This window comes from Vigna unguiculata, chromosome 3 (assembly GCF_037176805.1).
Source record: "Vigna unguiculata cultivar grain cowpea cultivar isolate G323 ecotype 2 chromosome 3, ASM3717680v1, whole genome shotgun sequence".
Classification (NCBI taxonomy): Eukaryota; Viridiplantae; Streptophyta; class Magnoliopsida; order Fabales; family Fabaceae; genus Vigna; species Vigna unguiculata.
Genome location: NC_140794.1, coordinates 69,647,189 through 69,670,487, shown reverse-complemented (window position 1 = coordinate 69,670,487; position 23,299 = coordinate 69,647,189). Strand labels below are relative to the sequence as shown.

Genomic DNA, 23,299 nt, shown 5'->3' with positions numbered 1-23,299 from the left:
CACTAAGTAAACAGTTTTTTTTGGACATAAAGTAGTTATAAAAATCTGATAGAAAAGATGGAGGAAGTAGTGGAATTGTTTTAATGGTGATAATATTTAAAAACAAAAGTACTTAAAAAGATTATTTAAAAAAAAAAATAGAGATGGAGAGTTTGAGGACAAGACTCTTGGAGATAAACGAAGAATAGGATTGGTGAGACAGAAAAAGAACAACTTTTTGTGGCTCTCTTCTTTGCTTTCGCCGATCTCGTTCTGCGTGACACCTAACCCTCCTTCTTCCCTAATTCATTAACCTTAAATTAACACCTTAATTATTACTCTTAAATTAAATAAATACTTTCTTTTTTTAACCTTAAATTAAATTGCTTTTCCGATACTGCCCTCGTCTCCTCCACCAACAATCGTAACAGCCACGGGGCAGTTTTGGGAATGAAATTCAAAGCCCCACCGCCCAATTTCGTTTTGAATCTCTGCCCACCACAAATCACCATCTCCTACTCACTTCTATTACTACTCCCATATATAATAATAATAATAATAATAATAATAATAATAATATTCAATTAATCATCATTCACCCATTATATTAAAAAATATTTACTATAAAATATCAGTAACACATAAATCATAGGGTTCAAGGGCTCCACTCATTATTAGTGCTTTTAAAAAGAAAACCAAATAAAAAAATACAATGAAGTGAAAAATAGTTGTCAAAAAATACCACACTCCTTTCTCCTATCTTCTCAACCAAACAACACCCACCAAACAGGGCATCAGAAAATTACCATAAATAACAGACAAAATCTATGGCCCTCTATTTTAATTTCTGCAAAAACTCTTTAGCCACATTAGCAAATGGCAATAATTCTATATGTATGCATGTAATATTATTTCTAATGTAAACTTTTAGTTATGTCTCTATCTCAAAATGTTCCATTCACAATAACTAATAATCATTTTGATGTGAAATTAATCATGTTGGCATCCAGCTTAAATTTCCCAGACATGTTCAGTGTTACTTTAGTTATGTTTCTTCATATGGCAGTCAAAATAAAATCAAAGCTCCGTCTTTGAAAGAATTGAATCAAATCATTCCATTCACCAAAAGTTTTGGAATCTGTAATAAGTAAAAACACTACAAATCCATTAGGTCACTTTCCCTTAAGAGAATTAGTTATCGGCTCAATACCCCTAAAAAGGACAGTGTCCTATAAATGAGGAACATTCAGGTTTTAGCTAAGTTCAAACAAAGAAGAAGATAAATAATGGCTATGCTTATGCTTTCATTCAAACTGTAACAAAACTAATGGAAACCAGAAACAGAGACTGCCATTTCTTTTTATACATTCAAGATAAGTGATTAATGTACAAAAAGAAAAAAAAAAGAGTTTAGAAATAAATAAAAAACAAAAGAGAGAAAGAAAGGGTAAAGATTAAACCCACCTTTTCTCTTCAAAACTCATTCAGGGACCCCAGGCACCCCAAATCCTTTCTCCGATGAAACTAACGAACCTTCTAACGGACCCTTTCTCCTCCCCGTCACCACCGTCACCGCCTTCACCAACCTCAACCTCTCCGCCGCCGCTACCACTGCTCCCCTCGGGGAGCGGTTCGGCCGGCGAAGAGTGAAACTCGGAGCGAGTCAACTCGGGAGGCTTGGTCTTGGAGCCCCTCTTGTTTCTCTTATCCTTTCTGGAGAGTTTCGCGGTGTGGGTGAGAGAGTCTTCGAAGGCGTCGATGATTTCGTGGATGAGTTGGTGGTTAGGAGAGGAGTTCCAGCGCACCCAGTAGCTCATGTAGCAGCGGAAGCAGGAGCAGTTAAAGAGGGGGGGATGATCGCCGTCGACGACCACCTTAGGGTTCTTGCGGCGGTGGTGGTTGTTGGAGAAGTGGTTGTTGTTGTTGTTGGAGGAGGAGGAGGAGCATGAGAGAAGGTAAGCGAGAACTTCCCGGTCCTCCGGTGAGAGGGAGAGAGTGAGAGTGAGGATGGCGGCGGGGAGGAAGGAGAGGTGGTCGGAGATGGTTGGCGGCGGCGGAGAAGAAGAGGGGGAGGGGTGGACGGTTCCTTTACGGTAGAGCTTCTTCATCGTTTGAGAGAGAGAGAGAGAGAGAGAGAGAAAGAAGGGAACAAAAGTTTGAGGTTTGAAGGGTTGATGAACTTTTATTATTATTCTGATTCTCTTCTATTAACTATTAAGAGAGAGAATGTGAATATGAAAAGGAAAATAAAATAGGTTGGGAGGGATCGGGTGCGGCGCGGGTGTTGGTGCGACCCAGCCGTATAGAATTGGACGCTTGTGATTTGTGCAGCGTTGGGTTGGGTCCCACGGCTGTGATTTGTCGCTGTCGATGCTTCGACATTTGTGGAACTTAATTACTCTGTTTCTCTCTTTCTCCAAGTTGGTATGCTCTGCAACTACCCCAAGTACATACTTTCATTAGGGTTTTTGCCTTTCTATTCTCAATTTCCCTTTTTATTAAAAAAAATGTTTCTGTAATAACACTACAATAACCAGTTTTTAGTCCAATAGTAATTATTGAGAAGAAAATTAAAAAAACAGAATTTGATTCTCTGCCACAACCACCAAAGAGGGGATTGATGGAGTTAATGTCTACCAAACATTCTCATATGGAAAATGTAACCCAATATTTGTTTTTCACAAAAACTCTATTTATTATATCTTCAACAAAACAAACAAAAACTTAAGTTATTCGTTAAATTATTTATAAAAAAAAAAAAACTCAACAACAACTGAAGAACAGTTTGCTACTAATAATTGAAAAAGAAAAGGAAAATAAGTGTTTTATTTTAACATACACTATAATTAAAAAAAAACATGGTATATAATTTCTAAAATTTATACAGTATCTAATTCTTGATTCCGTCCTTGAAAGTAGGAACACGTTAGAATCTAACGATAAAATTTTCGAAAATTGATGTATTAAAAACAATAAAATATTTTTTTTTACTAGAATAAAAAAAATAGTATTTTTTGTTATATGCTTGAATCTTCTAATATTTGAAAATATTTACATGTATATTAAAAAATAAAAAATTCATGGAACCAAGACTCCTGGTAACTCAAATATTTGTTTGTATGCTAATAGAATGTGACATTTTTTATTTTAAAAATAAATATAAAAGAAGAGTGTGCTAAGGTAACCGAGGGTACAAATTGAAGTTTGAAAGTACACTGAGCATAAGTTTTCTATTAATGAAAGTATTAGCCAATTTTAAATTACAGCAATTGAATAAGTTACACTGAATTACATTTTAATTTATTTAAAAACAAAGGGTGTCTTTAATTAATACACTATTAGGATATTTCAAGTGTACACTATCTATTAAAATTACGAACATGATCTAAAATAAATTCACCAGAAAAAGTTCTTCCAAATTATCATTGATTGTTATGCAAACAGAATAGTGTCCAATTTTATGTGTTGAATTTGTGTTTTATACATCCACGCGCAAACTTTTCCTTAGAATAGTTGATTTTTCAAAATAAAGAACTAGAAAAAAATGTAATAAAAAATGTTCCTAATTCAGTACTTAAAACAAAAATTAGTAGCATAGCTTATTTTACTATTATTATATTTACTAAATATATATATATATATATATATATATATACACACTAAAAACGCTAGTAAAGAAGATTAAAATAAATACAGTGTTAATTTATTTTTTTAATCTAACTAACAATACTGTTAACTGTTAAACATACGCAAGTGTGACTTACTTGTAGTTGACTATGACCATGCAGCATGCAGCACGCATGAATGAAACTCTACTTTTTTTCAACATTGGATAATAATTGAATTCATACCAATGAAGACTAGTTTTGATCCAAAAATAATATTTATCCCGTTATAATAAGGTTTCATTTTATAATCAAATTATTTTTATTCACAAAATTTTAAGTTGTTAGTATTTTGTTATTAAAAAAATTAATTCACAACTTCCCATACTCTTTTACTGTTAAATTACCTTATAAATCTTTACTTTTATTCACAATATATGAATTTGAAGATTTATCGAAAAAAATTGAGCTTGTTTTTATTAAAATTGAGGTAAATTTTTATTTAAAAATAAATTTTGAAAAATAAAAGTTTACTTTTATTGATGAAATAAGAAGAAAAAATAGCGCAAATTGATTTTGTTTGAATTGTCATAATTTTTTCCTCTGGAAGTTCAAAGAATACATAGATTTGAATTAAAATTCAAATCAACCTTTGGAATGCGCATGAAGGATTCGTTGACCAGTTGGTAACTGTGCATTGCCGTCGTTTTTAATAACAAAATCTACTGTTCACACCGCAATCATTTGGTGTGTTCTTTCCAATTTCCAAAATAAATAATATATATTAATCTCAAATATTTTTATTTCTATTTCATACATTGTTTCAGAGGAATAAAATACAATTTTATGCATGAATTTTCATTATTTATTTGAGCCCTTCGATAATCTTTTGAGATTGCAGAGGTACTTATGAAGTTAAATTCATCTCTAGTATAGTAATCGGCAATCTGGCCTGTCCATTATTTGTGCTATTTTGTAGTTTTTTATTTTATTTTAAATTGTGTCATTTTATTCTTATACAAGTTTTTCTTTGAATAGTTAAAATTGATGTCTAGTTACAATGTTTTGTATTCTTTACCATTTTTACTCATTTAAAATTTTAAACAAAAAGCATTTATTTAAAGTCTACTTATTTTTTTAGGAAAAATGTTAGAAAAGTTAGACTTTAGAAAGTTCTGCTTCAATATCACATTCTATCTTACGGTAATTGATAATCAATTATCAATCTTATTGAAACAATTTTCAATTTAGGATAACTATATTTTGTTCTAAAAATCTTTTAGTTTATTTTTTTTATTAATATTTGAACTCAATATTGGTAAATTAGTTAAAAAAAATTGTGTTTTTAGTTAGTATGTTATATTTGATTATATTATTTCACTATTCTAATGAAATCGTGGTGTTTTTTCAACCTTCTTTAATTTTTCTTGGATTGAATTTTTTTTTAAATAAAGGAAGTTATGTGTGTTGAAGTATTATTCTGAGAATTTATAAATCTGGAATGATTATGCTGTTCATGAGAATTTAGAATTTTGGTGATAAATTTTGTATGGGATGTTTTAAATTGGAAAGTCATTTCTATTTCTATTTTGATAGAGAAATATTGGATTTTTTTTGTATTTGATGGTTTATTTGAAGTCAAATTTATAAATATGGATCTGTTCATTTTTTTTGCTAAATAGGGTCAAGTCGTTAAGGGAAGGATAGGTGAAGTTGTACTCCACCGACTCAGTTTCAGTTTTTTTTTTTTTTGAAAAAAACAACGTTGTCCTTACAGAGAATGGTTTATGTGTTGGAAAAAGTGAAGTCGTCCTCATATATGACGATTTCACTTTTTGTTGTCAAAAGAACCTTAAAATACAAAAAAAAGTCGAGAAATATTGCATGGTGAATTAGAAAATAATTTTGAATTGCAATTTGAAACTTGAGAGAAAAATGAAAGTTAATATATTATTTTGGATGATATGGTCGAATCTAATTAAAATGCTTTAAATATGAAATTTGTGTGGTAGAATAGTTGAAATTGGTACTTTAAACTTGTGAAGAAAATATAATAAGCAGAATATGTTTTTAATGACTTTTGAAAATGATGAGTTATTGTATAATTTTTTTTCCAGTATTTTTCTCAAATAAAATCTTCCCCACTCAAGCAAGAATTGTGAATGAGTTAATTTTGTCTATGTTGTGTTATTGGTCAAACAACATTTTCAAATGTTAATTATTGTTTTATTTTGGTTATCAAAGGAATGAGGTTAAATTATGAATTTGAATGATGATGGATTGGATTAGTTTTGAGTTAGATACTTATATAAATGTGAATACTTGTAGTAATGTGTGAATTAAGAACACAAAGCTACATTTAAAACAAGTAGGATAGTTTCAACAAGTGTTTAAACAAATAGATTAAAACCAATACCTCATATGATAAAAAAAACTAAAACAGAGTGTATTGCCTAAAACATCAATACGTGTTTTTTTAACCATGTCAACAAACATTTTTTTATGTATGTTGATTTGTGTTAATGAATGGTTAAGAGTTTGAATGCACTTAAATGTATATGTTGATGACCTAATTTATGAACTAAAGTACAAAGATTATTATGTATATTTTGAATAAGAGAAGCCTTTACTTTGAACAAATACTTATGAAGCTCTATCAATTGAACCATAAAAGGAACATAAGATATATTATTTTTCTTAGAAATAAGAATTTATGATGTTTTATCGATGAAAAAGAAAAGATGAATGGAGTTTTCTGAGAGACAGTGACCAGTAGAAGGTACATGAAATGAAAAGGCATTGGATGCTTGGAACATTATTGGCATAAGATGGAGTTGTTTCTGACGTTAAAAAAATAAGTTACTTCATCTGTCTTCATTATCATTTATTGGAGAGAGTGAGCCCCCCCTGCCCATATAAATTGGCGTTACATAGTTTGGATCATAACTAAACCCCACTCACTAGGGACCAATATTCACGAGTTCATGGCCTCACCCACAAAATCAAAATCATCTTCTACCAAACCTTCATACTGCTACTATGTCGTAAAATGCGGCACTTGGAGTTTGGATCAGGGGTTAGCTACTATTTATCTTCCATGGGGTTTCTAAATCATAGTACGGACATGGATATCTTTGTCTTTTTATCGTAAAAACATGTTATGTTACCTGAGTAAATAAAGATCACAGTATGCTACTTTTGGTAAAAGAAATTGTCAGTATATTATCTGTGTAAAAAAAGAAATTCTATAAAGTTGATACTCAAGGAAAAGAATCATTTGGCGACCGGATGCAGTAAGAGAACACTGGTTTTTGTAGGTGGGGCGTGCGTGTTCACAAAACCTAAAAACAAAAAAAAGGCATCACTCACATTTTGACTATTTTTACCACTCCTACATAGTACATGCTTTCGAATCTTTCTGGTGAATTTTAGTACATTACTCACCGCCACCCTCGTCCGATTTCAGAAAAATTCCAAATTCCAAAATTTACGCTCAATTTCAACTCGCGGATAATCTGTCCCCATTCATGACTCATGACCATCATCATTATTGCCCATGTTTTCATCAATAATAATTATGTAAAAAGCAAGCATCTCTATTTTAAAGTAAAATCATCCAAATGCCACAGACCGGAAAAGAGAAAAAAAAAAAAAGAAGAAAAAGGGGTATAGTATATACCACCGATGGAAAGATGATAATAGTACGCATTTGGATAAGCGTTTCCAAAATTACCAAGTTGAAATTGATTCAATATAAAATTCTTTCATTTAATGTTTTATTCCATAATAGTTTTCACCCAAATTCTTAAAGCATGACCCAACAGATTAGTATCTATCTTAAATTACATCAATTGATATTTCAACGTCATTTTAAGCGGAAGCTATAACTAGCTTCTGTAAAACACATCCAGATGGTCAATATCACATTCAAAATTTGAAAAATGTTCCATTTGGTTTGGATGTGAGACTTGCATTAATTAACATGAATTAAGAAACTACAGATTAAGATATCAAAACTCTGTTTGCTCGTAGATTTGTGTGCTTTATCTTCGAATCACAACCAAACACATCAATAGGGTGGGTTTCGCAAACGTTACCATGAATAAAACGAGTATAAATAAACTGATCAGGGGATCTACACAAATACAAGCATGTACTTAGATTATATTATTCCAAGCTGAAATAACTATTGGGAAGAACTCTGTAGGCGTGCCTTGATCCATGACTCGAGATACCGCAGCTCCTCATTGTTTATGGAGTGGGCAAGACCAGGATAAGCCTGCGGAGTGCCAACAAAACAAATGTCAACGTCGATGGACAGAAGGGTGGTTCATTGGATAAATAACTGAATTGTTGAAAACATAGAATTCACCTTAAACTCACAACCAACACCATTTTTTTCAAGGAAGGGGGGACCTGCATGTCCAGCTTCGAACAATACCGTTCTATCAACCATTCCGTGGCACCATAGTATGGGTGTCTGTAGATATATACATATAATACGTCAAAAAAGCATAAAACAAATGACAACTGCATTCCGCAAATTCACTCTGGTGTCATGCTCAGGGTACACCTAAAAGTGATTCTAAATTCTAATGACATAAAAAGTTAAACACTGTGGCGTGTCATTGTTCCAACAACTTCCAAGGAAAATTGAATATCAACAACATCACGCCCTGATGAGAAAAACCAACATAGCTGGCACCCGTGCTTGTGAAATGGAACTTTTGGATTTAGGGAGTTGGGCTCCGAAAATTCCTTCATGTAATGAATAGGGGAATTAAGGCATGAATAAAACTCGTTACACAACAGATTTTGATAGAAAAAACAGAGTAGAGAGAATATTTGTTATGAATATTTTGCGTGTCTTTTTTTGAGCCCCCAGGCAAGGCATAATAAAAGAAAAAAGTGGCTATAGTACTCCGGTGGGAAAAGTTGCAGCAAACTTTTCCAACCAGCCAAATGCCGCATAAGCTAATTTCTAATATGGAAAATGAAAGATGGAAAAATGAGTTTTATAATAGTAAAGCAACTTTACAACAATAGAATGTTGTAACAATACCCCTGTTCAAGAGCAGCCTTATCCTCAAGGCCAGAAATTAGGAAATTTCTTCAAGAGATCATAGTAGAATTTCCAAGTATCTTGGTCATTAAGTAAATTCTTCCACTTGACTAACAGTTTACCAGTAGCAATGCTACCTCGCTGGACCATTTTTCTGTCCAATATTATCCTCTAGATCCCCTTAACTGAATGGCCACGAAATTGTAAAAGCAAAGGATGAATGAAACAGAGCGAGGGTCTATACGGCTCTTCAATTAGGAAACGTGAAACACATTAAGAACCTCTTAATCTAGAGGAAATTTCAGATGATATGATACTAATACTATTCTGTCTATCTCCCGTTAAGGACCATAAAATTTGGTAGCAACTTATGGAAAAAGTGCTTAAGAATGGAAAAATCTTTATAAGTGCTTGACAATGGAAAATTATTGATAAGGCTGGGTGTACACTGATTGGATTGGGTTTCGACCAATCCACTCTTGATCAAATTGCATTGGATTAAGTCAATTGGCTCACAAATTTTTGAATTTGCTAAATTTTTTAATTTAAAGAAAAATTGTTACATTGGTTAGTTTGTTTTTAAATAAACATTTATTTAATATTTAAAAAGTACAAATTTAGTTAATAAAATAATGAAGTGAATTGAATAATAGCAATATTACTATTATTATTGATATTAATATTATTTAATAATTGTGGTTGAGTTAAACTGGATTGATTCTTGAGTTTAACTTACCAAACCTGTCACTCAAAAGCAGAGGACATTTAGTTGGGTCGGATTTGACTCAATCACAAAGAAAACTTAATGCGATCACCCCAGATTGTGTAGTTTTGCTAGTAAGGTAAGGCAAATGAATACAGGTGGTTGACCATAAACCACTTCATAAGGAGTAGTGTGTAGTGCAGAGTGATAGTTGGTGTTGTACCACCACTTAGCAAGCGACGCCCACTTAGACCATGAAGAACCAGCCAAATCAGGTTTGCACCTCAGACAAATACCACAAATTTTGAAATACTGTTGTTGGATATCCATGAGCATACCTCTCCAGAAAAACAGAGATTTCACTCTGGCAGTTGTGACATCTTGATCAGAATGTTCCCCTGTAAATGACTCATGCAGTCATTTCAATATTATAAGTTTGAGATAAGAATTGGCACCAATAAATAATTTGCATTTGCATCTAAGTTCTCCTCTATGCCAAGAGTATTTCAGATGCTTGTTAGGATCCCACATAAGCTCCTGAATAAGTAATTGAATACTATGATCAGCAGACCAACTGTTAGGTTTGCTCCAATAGCTTCATCTGAGCATTATTAAGCATCATTGGAAAGCTCCCGACTTTTGAACATCATATACTATGGCTAGAAACTTCCTCTCATATATTGACATAGCTTAATGCGTAGGACTCAAGGATTTGCTAATGTAAGCAATAGGGTGCTTATCTTGCATTCAAACTGCACCAAGATCCAGAACCTGAGGCATCTGTCGTCACAATGACAGTCTTAGAAAACTTGGGGAGAGCCAGTACCGTGCTAAAATAAGAACATTTTTCAATCCTTGGAAGGCAGGCACTATTTGAAAATGTTGATAATACATATGTCAACGGTTTTGCAATTTTACTAAGTCCTTCACCAACCGTGGGTAACAATCAACCAAACCTAAAAACCTATAAAGCTGCTTTTAGGCCAGTCTGCAAGTCCGCCACTGCCTGAATTTATTCATAGCTTTATTGGACTTTGGAACTTTGGATTTAGGGAGTTAGACTCTGAAAATCCCTTAATCTAAAGAGTTGGGGAACTAATTCATGAATAAAACCAGTTACACAGCAGATTTTGATTGAAAAAACAGCAAGAGTAGAGATTAGATTGGTTATGAATATTTTGCGTATCTTTTTCTGTGTCCCAGGTAACGCATAAAAGAAAGCAAGAAGTTGCTACAGTGCTCTGGCGTGAAAAGTTGCAACAAACTTTTCCCACCAGCTTAATGCCACGTCACCTAATTCCTAATACGAAAAATAACATATAGAAAATAGCATGAATTTTATAACGTGAATTTAAGTATTGCAACTTTACAGCAATAGAAAATGCTCTATGATAAGTATGAAAAATACTTATTATTCTTATTTTATTGGACCTCTTAATTGTACTTAATCATGTGTTTTGTGGGAAGTTTTAGGTTGTTTTTAGGTTCTTTTAGGTTTAGATATATTTTGTGTTATCTTTGAGATTATTGTATAAGAAAGTGAAGGATTGGAGAAGAAGTGAGGTTATTCTGTCAGGATCCAGTCGCCCAGCGAAATGGACCAGTCGTCCAGCGAGTGTGCTCTTTCGCCCAGCGAGTAATCACTGGTCGCCCAGCGAGTAAGTCATCTTGCCCAGCGAGAAGACGGTTTTCTAAAGTGGTTATAGTTTCGAAAAGTTACACGAAACTGTGTGCGGGAGTGTGGGAACGCGACAGAACTAAAAAGGAGACGAAAAAGCGCCATTCTAGGGCAAGGAGACTTCACAACAATTCATCCATTCCATCAAATTCATCCATCCTTTGTTCTAGATGCTTAGGAGTGACTAAACTCCTCCTTCATTGGGGTTGGATGTAATGGACCTATACTCTTTGTAATTTTCCTATGCAATGTAATCTCTTTCGTTGTTCATATGTTTTATCTCAATTATAAATGTGCTTGATGGAAATCTTTGCTATTTGGTTGTATCTAATTATTGGAAAATAAATTGGAACTTAACCTTGGATAGAACAACCATGAGATTGGGTTCTAGGAATAGACGTAATCTCTAGGTCATTCTATACATCAAATCTTAATGCAAGTCATGTGTTAAAATAGTTAAGGAATTAATATTTTGACATATTTGACTTAGAACTTACTTCTAAGGAATTAGGGGTTAGTAAGCTTATGATGAGGATGTTTGAGCACGATAGAGAAATTGTGTAGGAAATATTGCGTTAGTATGGTTCATGAAATCCAACCTTGATGAAGTGTTTCTTAAATCCTTTTATAACTTTAGTGTTTATTAATTTTGCATGTTGTTCTTAAATTAAACCAATCTATTACGTTGACATTATTGCTAAAATTAGTAAATAATCACACTTAGACAAATGAACACAAATCCCTTGGAAAAACGATACTTGGACTTCCATTTTTACTACTTGTAACGAATTGGTACACTTGCCAAAGAGTTATCACTCTAATAGCTTGATATTGGAACAAAAGTAGAAATATAAGTTCTTATGTGTATTTATAGTCATTGAAGTGGTCTTCTATGTTGATCGGTGTACTTTTGTTTGGATAATTGTTTCAAAATTCAAACAAAGATAAAGGAAAACTCAATATTTCCACGTAATCCTAGGATCAAGAGAGAGTTGGAGTTGAACCAAATTGGTTGTGACAACCCTTTTATTTCCTCATCCCAAATGATAATAATCACTCTCAAAGAAAATGAATGGAAAATAGCTAAGCTTGACAAGAAAAGAAACGGAAGAGAAAATATTAAGGTTGGCACACAAGGATTAGTACCTGCTTTGCCTCGGGCGTAATTTGTTCTGTAATAGAAGAATTGAACGGAACCCAACCACTAAAGATTGCACCTCCACCTAAAGTTTTAGGGTACAGTAGAACACTAGCCAAGGTTAAGGCACCTGAAAAGTAATATCACCATAAGCAAACAGTCTACATACACAAGCATGGCCCACTCTTCAGAAGCAAACACATAGACTGATCACTGACACACTCAAATAGAAACGGGAAGAAATGAGAGACCTCCTTGACTGAATCCACAGATAAATACATTTTTGGGGTTTACACCAGCAGCTATTTCCCTGTCTATAGTAGCATGCACATTTTGAACAGCTTTAAGTAAACTACTCTCGTCATTGGGAGATTCCTGACAATAAGCAGACCATTTTTCAGCAAAAATTTATTAGATCGTCAACATCATCCTGACCTGAGCGGGACTTCCTAAATCAAGTTGCTCAGCCAGAGCACTAACTTTTTTAGGAATCAAAGCAGTTGAACATAAAACGTAAAAAAGGAAAAGACACCCTCTTTAAGCTTGGTAAACAGGTAGCACTGCCTCGAGTAATGCTTTCAGCGTAATAATGTTCACCATCTCACATTTTTTAAATGAAAAGAAAAAAAACAATTCAAGCCAAATGTAATATTTGTACTTCGAATGACATTCTGACAGCACTTCGCAATACAGAAAATGAGGAAAAAGAAGACATAAAATCTCCTAGCATTACGAAAAAAGGGAAAGGATATAGCTTGTTATACCATTTATTATTTTCACTTCAAGATTTATGATTCAGGAAATACACTTAATATTTGAAAAACAGAGAGGTTATACATGAAATAGTCCAGGAGAGATAAGAAATCTAAACTTACAGCTGTGACAGGAATCTCGAGAATGTCAAACCACGAAGGCATTACAGAACCATCTACAAAAAGAGCAAATAACAATAATATATTACTCATCTTTTAAAATGGGAAAGCACGCGGCATTTTCATTGCATTGTAACTAAGAACAGATGATTTCAAGACTATCACGACGTCAATAAATGCCATGTAAGAAAATGCTAATATGCTGTATAAAATTTGAATATCGTACACCTGTACGAACAACATTAACGAAGGAGCATCACTTAGAAATTCCAAACTTGTAATTAACGATACCTAACCATTTCCTTGAACTCAAGTAAGCTAAGATCTCCTAAAAACCTAAATTAATGTCACAGGGATTGGCCTATGACTGTGAGAAAATAGCAAAATTCGTAACACGATAGTGACCAATTAGGTGAATATTTGGTAGTTGAGATTTGACTCGTAATTATATGGTTAAAATTGGTAGGGAAGAGTTGAGTGAATCAGAGTTGAATTTTGAGCACAACATCGGCGATCTCTTGAATAGGTAGAGAAAAGAAGACGTACAGTTGCAAGTGACGGGGGCGGAAGGGGCAGAAGGGAAGGACCATTTGGTGTCTCTGAATTCGGGAGAAGTGAACAAAGTTTTGATGGGTTCGTTGGCTGGGCCAGAGTCACCGAGACCGTGAAGCCACAGAACAAAGCTTCGCGCCCTGGACATGGCGGAGGAAGAGGAATCTCGCTGTAGTGGTTGTGGAGGAGAAGAGGGGTTTATGCTCTTTTTGGGGAAGAAGAGTAGAAACAGAATACTGGTGCTTAATAATGTAACTGTAAACATCACCTTCATCTCTCTCTCTCTCTCTCTTCATCTATGCCCTTCATTGCATTATATCTTTATTATTACAGTATTGGTATTTTAATTTAGTTATCATTGTGAGTATTTTGATGTCTAAGGTATAGTCCTTTAATTAACTTTTTAGTATTTTTTTACATTTTTAATCATTTCTTAGGTCGAAATCACTATATCCAATTCAAAATTGATATATCCTAAAAGATGAATAAATACACAATCACACTAATATTACAAATGACAAATTTAACAAAAAAAAACCTAGTCAACATTAATATTCAACACCACTCATGCTTTACGATCAATTAAAACACAAAAATAAATAATCACAACTCATTTAGTTCACAACATTAGTAAAAAAAAAAAAAAAAAAAACTAGTTTCATTTACCTAAACTTAAGCTTCTAATTCAACTAAGTTACACATATTTTAGCTCACACAATATTCTACTTGAACAAAGAAAACTTAAATAATCTATATACATCCTAGTGATCACAATAAGACAAATACTCACCTTAAACTCAAAAGTGACACATTCAAAAACCTATCACCCTAATGCATGCATATTTCTAAATGACTCAATAAATGAGTAAAATATAGACTTCCTCTATTAAAAATTATGATTGTGACAAAATTATTATGTTCAACATCAAAATTTTCAAAAAAATAGAAGAGGTGTAGAAAAAAAAATTATAGATAAATTGTGGTCTTTTATAAAATGAACTCAAATAATTTATTTATCCATTTATAAGCTTGACCGTTTAATAATAAGCAATCAAACTTTATTTTTAAAAGACCAATTACTCTTATACATTTTATAGGTCCTTATGAACTAGGTATATGTTTAATATTTAGTAATTTTTATCTGCATTTATTAAGAAGTTCGTTATTATTATTTTTAATTTAAAATATATGTAAGTAGAGTTAGGATGATTTTAAACATTCCATTATGTATAGTTCAAGCTATGATGTAAAATACATGTAATTAGAATTGAAATAATCGTAAGGTGTAAGGTTAATGTTCATTTACCTCAATCATTATCTCAAATAAAACTAATAAAATAAAAATAGTAAAATTAAAGTTTTTTTAACAGTATTATTTTCTTTTTTTTATTATACTAAAAATAATATATATATATATATATATATATATATTATTGTGCAAAAGTTATTATTTTATTCATAATGCATTAATACGGTATCCCCTAGTATATATATATTTTTTTTTAAAATTAAAAGAGTGATATTAGAGGTAATGTTTTTTTTTTTTGGAGATATCTCTCCTAATTCTAGTTGTCCATATAAAAGTATATAATAGTAGAATACAATATTTATTGAAAAGAAAATAAAAGAATTGCGATATTTCCCGAAAAGAAAATAAAAGAATGCGATATTTCCCGAAAAGAAAATAATCGGAATAAGAAACTCTTTTTACCTTTGTCTAATTTACAAATTGGTTTATATCTCACAACTATTTTTTGTGTTATGTGTTGAAAGTTACCCAATTGTGATTAAGTTTATTGTTATTCATGGGGCATAAAATATTAATTTGTTAATAAAATGAGAGTTGGGAAAAAAAATATAGACAAAATATGCAATATATTTGGATTAATTTCATGGACACAATTATTAATGAATTTTATAAGATTTTTAAAAAAGTAACATCTTTACTAATTATGTTAATAATTCAGTTTGTTTGTTTTTATTAATTAGTTTATCAGTAAGTAATATTTAAATATCATAATTTAATAAACTACTAGTTTATTATTTTAAATGTATAAATGATCCGTTAATGAATTAATAAAAAGTATTTTATCAATTATCAATTAATTTACAAGTTAATTTTAACAAATACGAACAAAAAAAAAGTAGTATTCGTAAGAATTTTTAAAAACAATACTGTCAAAGAAGTTAATATATTAGAACCCATTTTTATAATAGAACCTCTGTTGTTACGTGGGTGACCAGAAAATTTTTAAGCCCTTTCTGTCCCCGACCTACTAAGTCTGCACTCAGTCATTTGTCAACAACAATCACCAAAAAGCTCACAGAGTAATTTGACTACAGTAACATCCCAGGGCCATCAGCATAAAATGCATTGGTCAAAAGGCAAATTCCGAATGCAGGTTTACTCACGAAATCATCTCTACAATTGTACGATTTCAGTGGTCTTGCGTCAAATCCAATAGATTTGGTACTGGATAAAGGGGATGATGATGATGTTCTTTTAGTTGCAACCTCATCAGTTATTCTTTTATAAGAACTAAACCACTTTGCTTGCATGTACCCGATTCTTCTCCATGGAGGTATATGCATCTCTATGCTTTTCATAGAGCTCTTAATAGCACTGCACATTAGCCTCACAACCTGTTTCAGCTCTTCCAATTTCCCAACAAATATTTCAGGGAAAACGTCAAGTAATGAACAATAATGGCTTATGGGACGAGCTATTTCAAATTCCGCCACAAGGGAGATTTCAACAATGTACCGATTTCCTGCATAATTTACGTCAATATACTCATAGTCACCACCTGGGAATCTTCTGTTTCTCTCCCACTTGCATTTGCAAAGCCCTGTGCATAAAAAGGTTAACAAAAATAAAAAAATCAAACTCATTAACCAGTGGACAAAAATAAATGTGTACTTTCAAAAGTCAATCTCACTAAATAAAAAAGAAAATCGAAAGTTACAGCACAACTCACCAGCATCCAAACCTCTCTCGCGCATTCGAGACATCAATTGTCGTTTGAATTCCGGTGCCGATTTCTCGTTTTCCGCAACGAGGTTCATCACAAGTTCAATTTCTCTCCTAATTAATCGTTTGGCATCATCATCATCGCCGCCATCGTTACTGAATATTATTTGAAGGATCTCCCTCTTCTCAGAATCAAACCACTCCAAATCCTCGTCTCCATCATCCCAAACAAAACCAATAGCATCTTCTTCCTCTTCCTTCTTCTCCATGAAGGATTTCACAAGGTCCGACAGATCACTCAGATCCTCCGGCGAGTGCTCAGTTTCGCCACCGCCACCGCCACCGCTCTCGCATGGCCTCACACGTGCCACGTCAGCTTCGAAGGCTGCCGCCACCCTCTCAAACCTCACCGGAATCCTCCCCATTCTTTCGCTCTGTAAATAAATATGGGATGAATGAATGTATCTATATACGTCTGTCGAAATTAAATGATAAAATGATGTGTACATAAAACGACGAAAGAGAAAGTGGATGGAGTAAGAATGAGAAGAGAGAAACTACTTCCACCAATGTATATATATACACGTTGCAGTTTGAAACAGACCTTTGGTTGTAGCAAGGGTAGAGATTTAGTTTAATTGCCACACGAATGTGGTCCAAATGACCACATTATTTCTTGAATCCAACAGCGAAAACCGTCCAAGTTCATTTTTTTAGGTACATTTCATATTTATGTGCCGTTAAATTATGTATCATTTGTGGGGTAGAGGAACTGTATTATCTTATCCTACAACATCGAAAGATGTATATCCGTCAAACTCTAAATTATACGTCTATATCTTTACTGTTTATCGACCCTTTGTTATATAATCACAATTATTCATGCTAAATTATATTTTTACAAACTTTATACTGTATATACATTATAATTAATATAATAAAATTTAAAATGAATAAATATTTTTAGGCATAAGACTAGTATTTTAAATTTGTAAAAATCAAACTATATTATGATGTGAAATTAATTTACGTATTAATATTATAAAAATATTGAAATTTAAATTAAAAATAAAGATGAACATTAAAAACGATAAGCTAGGATAATTATACAAATAAAAAAGTGTTTGAGATTATTGAAAAAAAAACTTTTTATAGCTTTTAATTGTTTAAACAAATAAAATTTCACTATAAAAATACAATATCTATTCAAAAGACACAAAAACAAAGGTAATGAAAAGTTTAATGTATAGTATTAGAATAAAATGTAAAACTAATTAATTAAAATAAGAAAATATGACTTTTAAAAATTTCATACTGTTCTTCCTTTAAGTTAAATATGTTTTTTTTTATCAAAATACTTTATATATATATATATATATATCATTTTTAAACTAAATATATATCTATTTCATTCGTATACTTAATTATAATCATATAAAACATCATTTTTATTAAACGACTTATGAAATAAAGTTCTATAATGAATCATAATATAACTTTAAACGTAATTTTTTTTAAGTAATATTTTACATAAATTTTATAAATTACATGAACAAATGAATATATATTTAATTTAAGGATTAAGAACAAATTTAAAAAATAATTTAAAAATACGACATGTATTTAACTTCTTTTCAAATTAATTTTGTTTTCTTTCATATTTTATCTTTGGCTTGATCTCGATGAAAAGTATTAGTTTAACTTCAATTAGAATTTTGTGAAATTGATTGAGATTGAAAAGTCCACTCAATATTATTTTTTAATTGATGCCACCAATTTCTTTTTTAAATTTAAATTCAATTAAGATTATTGGTCTTTATTACAGATGTTATGTTATTGATACATAACAATGTTATTTCTTGATTAAAGTTAATCAAAATTCTCAATGATACTTTTTAACTTATGTTAAACATTATACGTTGAGTTGACATGAAATAAGATTATTTTAAAGTCTATGGTGATTATTTTAACTAAATGTTTGCAATAATTCATTTTTAATTCATGTTTTTTTTGTAATATATGTATTTAATATTGTTTTTGGTAGTTGATAATTGAAATGCTTTATCTGAAGAATTTTTTTTAATAAATTTAGTTTTTCTAATTTAAAAAATTATTTTAAAAAATAAGGGTTAAGTATGTTTGTAGTCCCTGAACTTTGACCAAAAATTGGAATTCGTCCCTGTCCGAAACTTCAATATATTTTGGTCCCTAAACTTTAAAAATGAATGAATATAGTCCTTTTAACTCAATTTTTTTTAAGTGTCGAACATACTTCTTAGTAGATATTGAATCCATAATGTGTCAAACAGTGTAAAAAATTCCAATACTAATATGAAAAGCGTTTGACACGTCAAAAAAAAGTTAACATAATTAGGTTAAAAGGACTATATTCATTCATTTTTAAAGTTTAGGGGCCAAAATGTATCGAAGTTTCAGACAAGAATAAATTCCAATTCTTGATCAAAGTTCGGGGATTAAAAACATACTTAACCCAAAAAATAAACAATTAAAAATAAAAATAATTCAAATTCAAGTGATCCTTGGAGAACCACTAGGTTAAGGCTACCAGAACTCCTAGTAAATACAAGTGATCTAAAAACTTTGAAATGCAAGAGAATAATAACTTTCCAAATTAATTTAATAGCTTAGACACTTTAAAGAAAGTTACAAACTAACACAACCACAACACTACAAAAAATCTTACTACAATTGTTTGAAGAGTATATAAATACTATTTTTCTATCTAGTAACACGATAACATTAAAATATTTGAGAGTAGTATGCAAATTGCTCTTTACATCAATCTTGAAAATGACATATTTTAGTATTGAAAAATTAATTTGAGTTTGTTAGATTCCTTGTACCTTATAATTGAATCTACTATTCAGTTGCTTCATCTTTCTCTGCTAATTAATTTTTAATTTTCAGTGTTTTTAGAGTATTGAGCTTGCACATTTATATTTTCAAACTCCTTTTAAAACTTTTGAAAATAATACTATTACATCTTACACGGTTTATCAATCAAATATATCACAACAATCATCTTCACTACTTTACAACTAATTTCTGGAATTTGTCACTATATCTTTTATATATTTTGCTAAAATAATTTTTTTATATATAATTTAGTTTCAAATTATAATTATGACCACTTAATATTTTAATTTTTTTTGACAAAAAATATATAGAATTTTATCGACTATTCAACTGGATTGATATGCCTAAATGTCTTCTTGTTAGAGAATTTTAACAACTAATAATCTCATTACATCATATAAGTAATTTTTTAACTAGTCAGACAGAGAATGAATTCCTAGTTTTAAAAAAAGTGGTTTATTCTTTAAAATATTGATAATTATTCATAATGTCTCACCGTATTAAAGTCATAGTAAGTTCAAATCCACCAAATTATTTCATGAACCATTTTAAGATTCTAAGGAAAATACGTTTTTAAACTAAGTGTTGATATTCAAAGATTGTATCTTGCATATATAATCATAATAATCATAACTTTAAGGAAAAAATGTTATGAATTTGTTTGACAAATTTATGTGCTTTATTTTTAGATTAAGTTTATTTTGATCATAATTTTTATTATATATATATATATATATATATATATATATATATATATATATATATATATATATATATATATATATATATATATATATATATATATATATATATATATATATATATATATATATATATATATATATATATATATATATATATGAGAGTTAAAAAAAATCAAAGCATATTCTTTGAGTTTTTCATATTATTATTATCTGAATTACTTTAAAAGATATAATAATAAGTAATATTAAAAGTTTTGCTAATATTGATGGATTAGTGAAGTTATTTACAAGTATAAATGAAATTGTAAAAAAAAAAACTATTTTTCTTATATATGTATGCATTTTATGATTTGTATTGAATAATTTTTTAAAGTTCATTTGGGCTTTTTTTATGATATTTTGTAGTTGGATAAATTTATGTCCAATTATATTGGAGTTTGGTTATGTATTAATAATTAATAATGTCACTTTATATGTGTTTAAGCATATCAATTAAATATCTTAATCTTGTATGTTTCTTGAATTCATAATATATTCTAAGCAAAACAAGACTAAAATATAATTGAAAGTTTGGTTTGGGCTAAACAAAGTTCAAAATAAGAAAGTTGATGTACTTAATTTTCATTTAATTTAAAACAGTTTTGTAACTCAAGAAAAACTATTTATAGTATCTCTTTAATTTTATTCTAAATTATGTGAAACTAAACATCATGGTTAATTATTTTCCGTCACAAACGGATTTTGTTGCATAAATAATGAGTCTTCTTTATTAAACTTCCATTTTTTTTTTACTTTTTTTTAATACATTTTTAATTGTTTACCATCTTTTTTTAATTCAAATAACTTTACGCTATTTTCCATTAGTATCAATATAATTTTAACATTAATCAATTTTTCTATCCAAAACTATTTTTAAGTCTTTAAAAAAGCAAAAAAAAAAAACAAATATATACTTGACAACCAAATAAATATAATTTTCTTATTTCATTGTTGACATAATTAAATAATTATGATTAAAATAATTTCTTTTCTGACTTTAAATGTGTATGTATTTATTCATTGTTGATATATATATATATATATATATATATATATATATATATATATATATATATATATATATATATATATATATATATATATATATATATATATATATATATATTATGATTTAAGACGTTAATGAATTCAAGACCTTTATTTTTATAAAAAGAAATTAAAATTAATATAAAAATGTATTGGTAATATTTTTATAAAAAAATTAATTTTAATATAAAGATGTATTTGTGATATATGTTTATGTTTATTGATAAACATATTCTTTTATTATTTTTTTATGCTTAAGTATAAACTAACTGCTTGAATAGGAAAAAAAACTAAGATAAAAAGATGCATCTAATATGAGTGGCTTTATAAATAATTATATTTATTAATTAGTGTTTTTCATAAATCATTCACTATTTTAAAATAGTAAGAATATGAATGAGTTTAAAAAGAAAAATTAGTCTCCCCTTGCTGGAGAATCCAAGTAATGAAAAATAGGAACTAAAAATAATATGAAGGTGGTTGATTATAAATCTAACAATATGTGTATAAATGAATTTATATATATCCATGTGCATATGATACTGTATAAACAAATTACAAAGAAAATTATGTAATGTGAATGGGTTTATAAGTAGTTCTATTTCCAACCGCAAATCTAGGTAATTCAAAACAATTTTGGTTAAAAATTAAGACAAGTAAATGGTTAATCGTAAAAATATATGTAAAGTAAAGGGTTAACTCTCACATGTATCGAGCTAGAAAAAGTTTAATTCAATCTGACTTATTACTTGGTGAACAAATTTTTTTATAATTTATGTTAGTGGATTAGTGAGTTTGAGTTTACTTACTTTCGAATATTTTGTTTTTACAATTTATTTTTTATATTTGTTGTAGTATAATAAAAATGGATTGACTTGATTTATTTTTTTATAGTAATGAAATCAAAGTGTTTACCTAATTCTTCAAATATTATTATAAAGATAGTAGTTGAAAATTAAAGTATAAACTCATATAACTTGACAAAATAAATTAAGCATCTAAATTATTTAAATATTACTGAACAATATTTTAGTACTTAAAAATATTAAATTACATATCTATATACTTAAAAGTGGGATATAAATTTAATAAAAAAACTTATTAAAAATTGATGAAAATATTAATAAAGTGTTGTTGGTCATGAGTTACAAGTTAATCCATATTTAATTTAACTCAAACTTAGGGAATTAAGTGAGTCAAATTCATTTCAACCCGTTCAAAAAGTTTGAACTTTTTTTAAATTCAATGAGACTTAAACTTTTGATAAATTAAGTTGACTGAAAGATTATAACTCAATTTGTCTATCTCTACCGGTTATAACATCATGAAAATTTAAGATAGAATTTTGATGTTGAAAAAAATGACTTAAATTTTTTTATAACTTTCCATTGGAATATAGTAATTATATGCAAAACTACAGCCTATTATAAAAATAATTACGAAAATCACACCTGAATTTTTTATTCAAAAGTTCCAATTTTTTATGTATTAATAAAACTAAAATAAAAAGAAAAAGTTTGAATTTCAATTTTTTTTTTCAAAAGGAAAAAGAGTTTGCCCCCAATTTTGAATATTCAATTTAAATAATCCATTAAAATTAACTTATAATTTGAATAACTCATATCTAACTGTTTGATAAATTAAATAGTTAAATATATAATTTGCAAATATTAATTTTGATAATTTAATAAATTAAATAATGACATATATATAAATTTGAAAATATTAGACAAGTCAAGCATAGAGTTTTTGTTGATGCTTACAAGTATAAATGATCCTAAAAGGAAGTCCAGATTGACAAGTCTCATCTATATCCAAATCGAAGTACTTATCTTGTTTATCTCTCTTTTGGTGCTGAAAATTGGCTGCTGCACGTGACTTTACATAAAACTCAACAGTCACAGGTAGTAATCTAGTTTCGTTGCATGGAATTGAGACTAGGTTCAACGAATCCTAAATTGGTGTCCAGATGCATTGAAGTTTGTCAACTGTATTGCAGTATCTTCAGTTATCTCAGCAACTGCTCAAACCAAACCCCTTAACATGCTGCAAAGCTATATGTGTGTGTCAGA

The 23,299-nt window shown here is 29.8% G+C and overlaps 3 protein-coding genes across 4 annotated transcripts; all 3 read right to left on the bottom strand.

Moving 5' to 3' along the window:
• Positions 1–1,307: 1,307 nt before the first annotated feature.
• LOC114176748 (uncharacterized) lies at positions 1,308–2,172 on the bottom strand. The gene has a single exon (XM_028061887.2). It carries the CDS (start codon positions 2,085–2,087, stop codon positions 1,464–1,466), a length of 624 nt encoding a protein of 207 aa, XP_027917688.1. The 5' UTR covers positions 2,088–2,172; the 3' UTR covers positions 1,308–1,463.
• A 5,414-nt stretch (positions 2,173–7,586) lies between these two features.
• Positions 7,587–13,882, bottom strand: LOC114176111 (putative carboxylesterase SOBER1-like). Of its 2 annotated transcripts, XM_028061043.2 has the most exons (6): positions 13,584–13,876; positions 13,041–13,093; positions 12,417–12,540; positions 12,174–12,295; positions 7,957–8,064; positions 7,587–7,863 (listed from the first exon to the last, which is right to left on the bottom strand). In XM_028061043.2, exons 1-6 carry the CDS (start codon positions 13,861–13,863, stop codon positions 7,771–7,773), a joined length of 780 nt encoding a protein of 259 aa, XP_027916844.1. In that variant the 5' UTR covers positions 13,864–13,876; the 3' UTR covers positions 7,587–7,770. The 2 variants fall into 2 exon arrangements, with proteins under 2 accessions (XP_027916844.1, XP_027916845.1); XM_028061044.2 differs by lacking the exons at positions 7,587–7,863; positions 7,957–8,064 and adding an exon at positions 8,111–8,342 and having other exon boundaries at positions 13,584–13,882.
• Positions 13,883–15,765: 1,883 nt separating this feature from the next.
• On the bottom strand, positions 15,766–17,103 carry LOC114179320 (uncharacterized). Its single transcript, XM_028065620.2, has 2 exons — positions 16,568–17,103; positions 15,766–16,438 (listed from the first exon to the last, which is right to left on the bottom strand). The coding sequence occupies exons 1-2, from the start codon at positions 17,067–17,069 to the stop codon at positions 15,927–15,929; spliced, it is 1,014 nt and encodes a 337-aa protein (XP_027921421.1). The 5' UTR covers positions 17,070–17,103; the 3' UTR covers positions 15,766–15,926.
• Between the last annotated feature and the right edge of the window lie 6,196 nt (positions 17,104–23,299).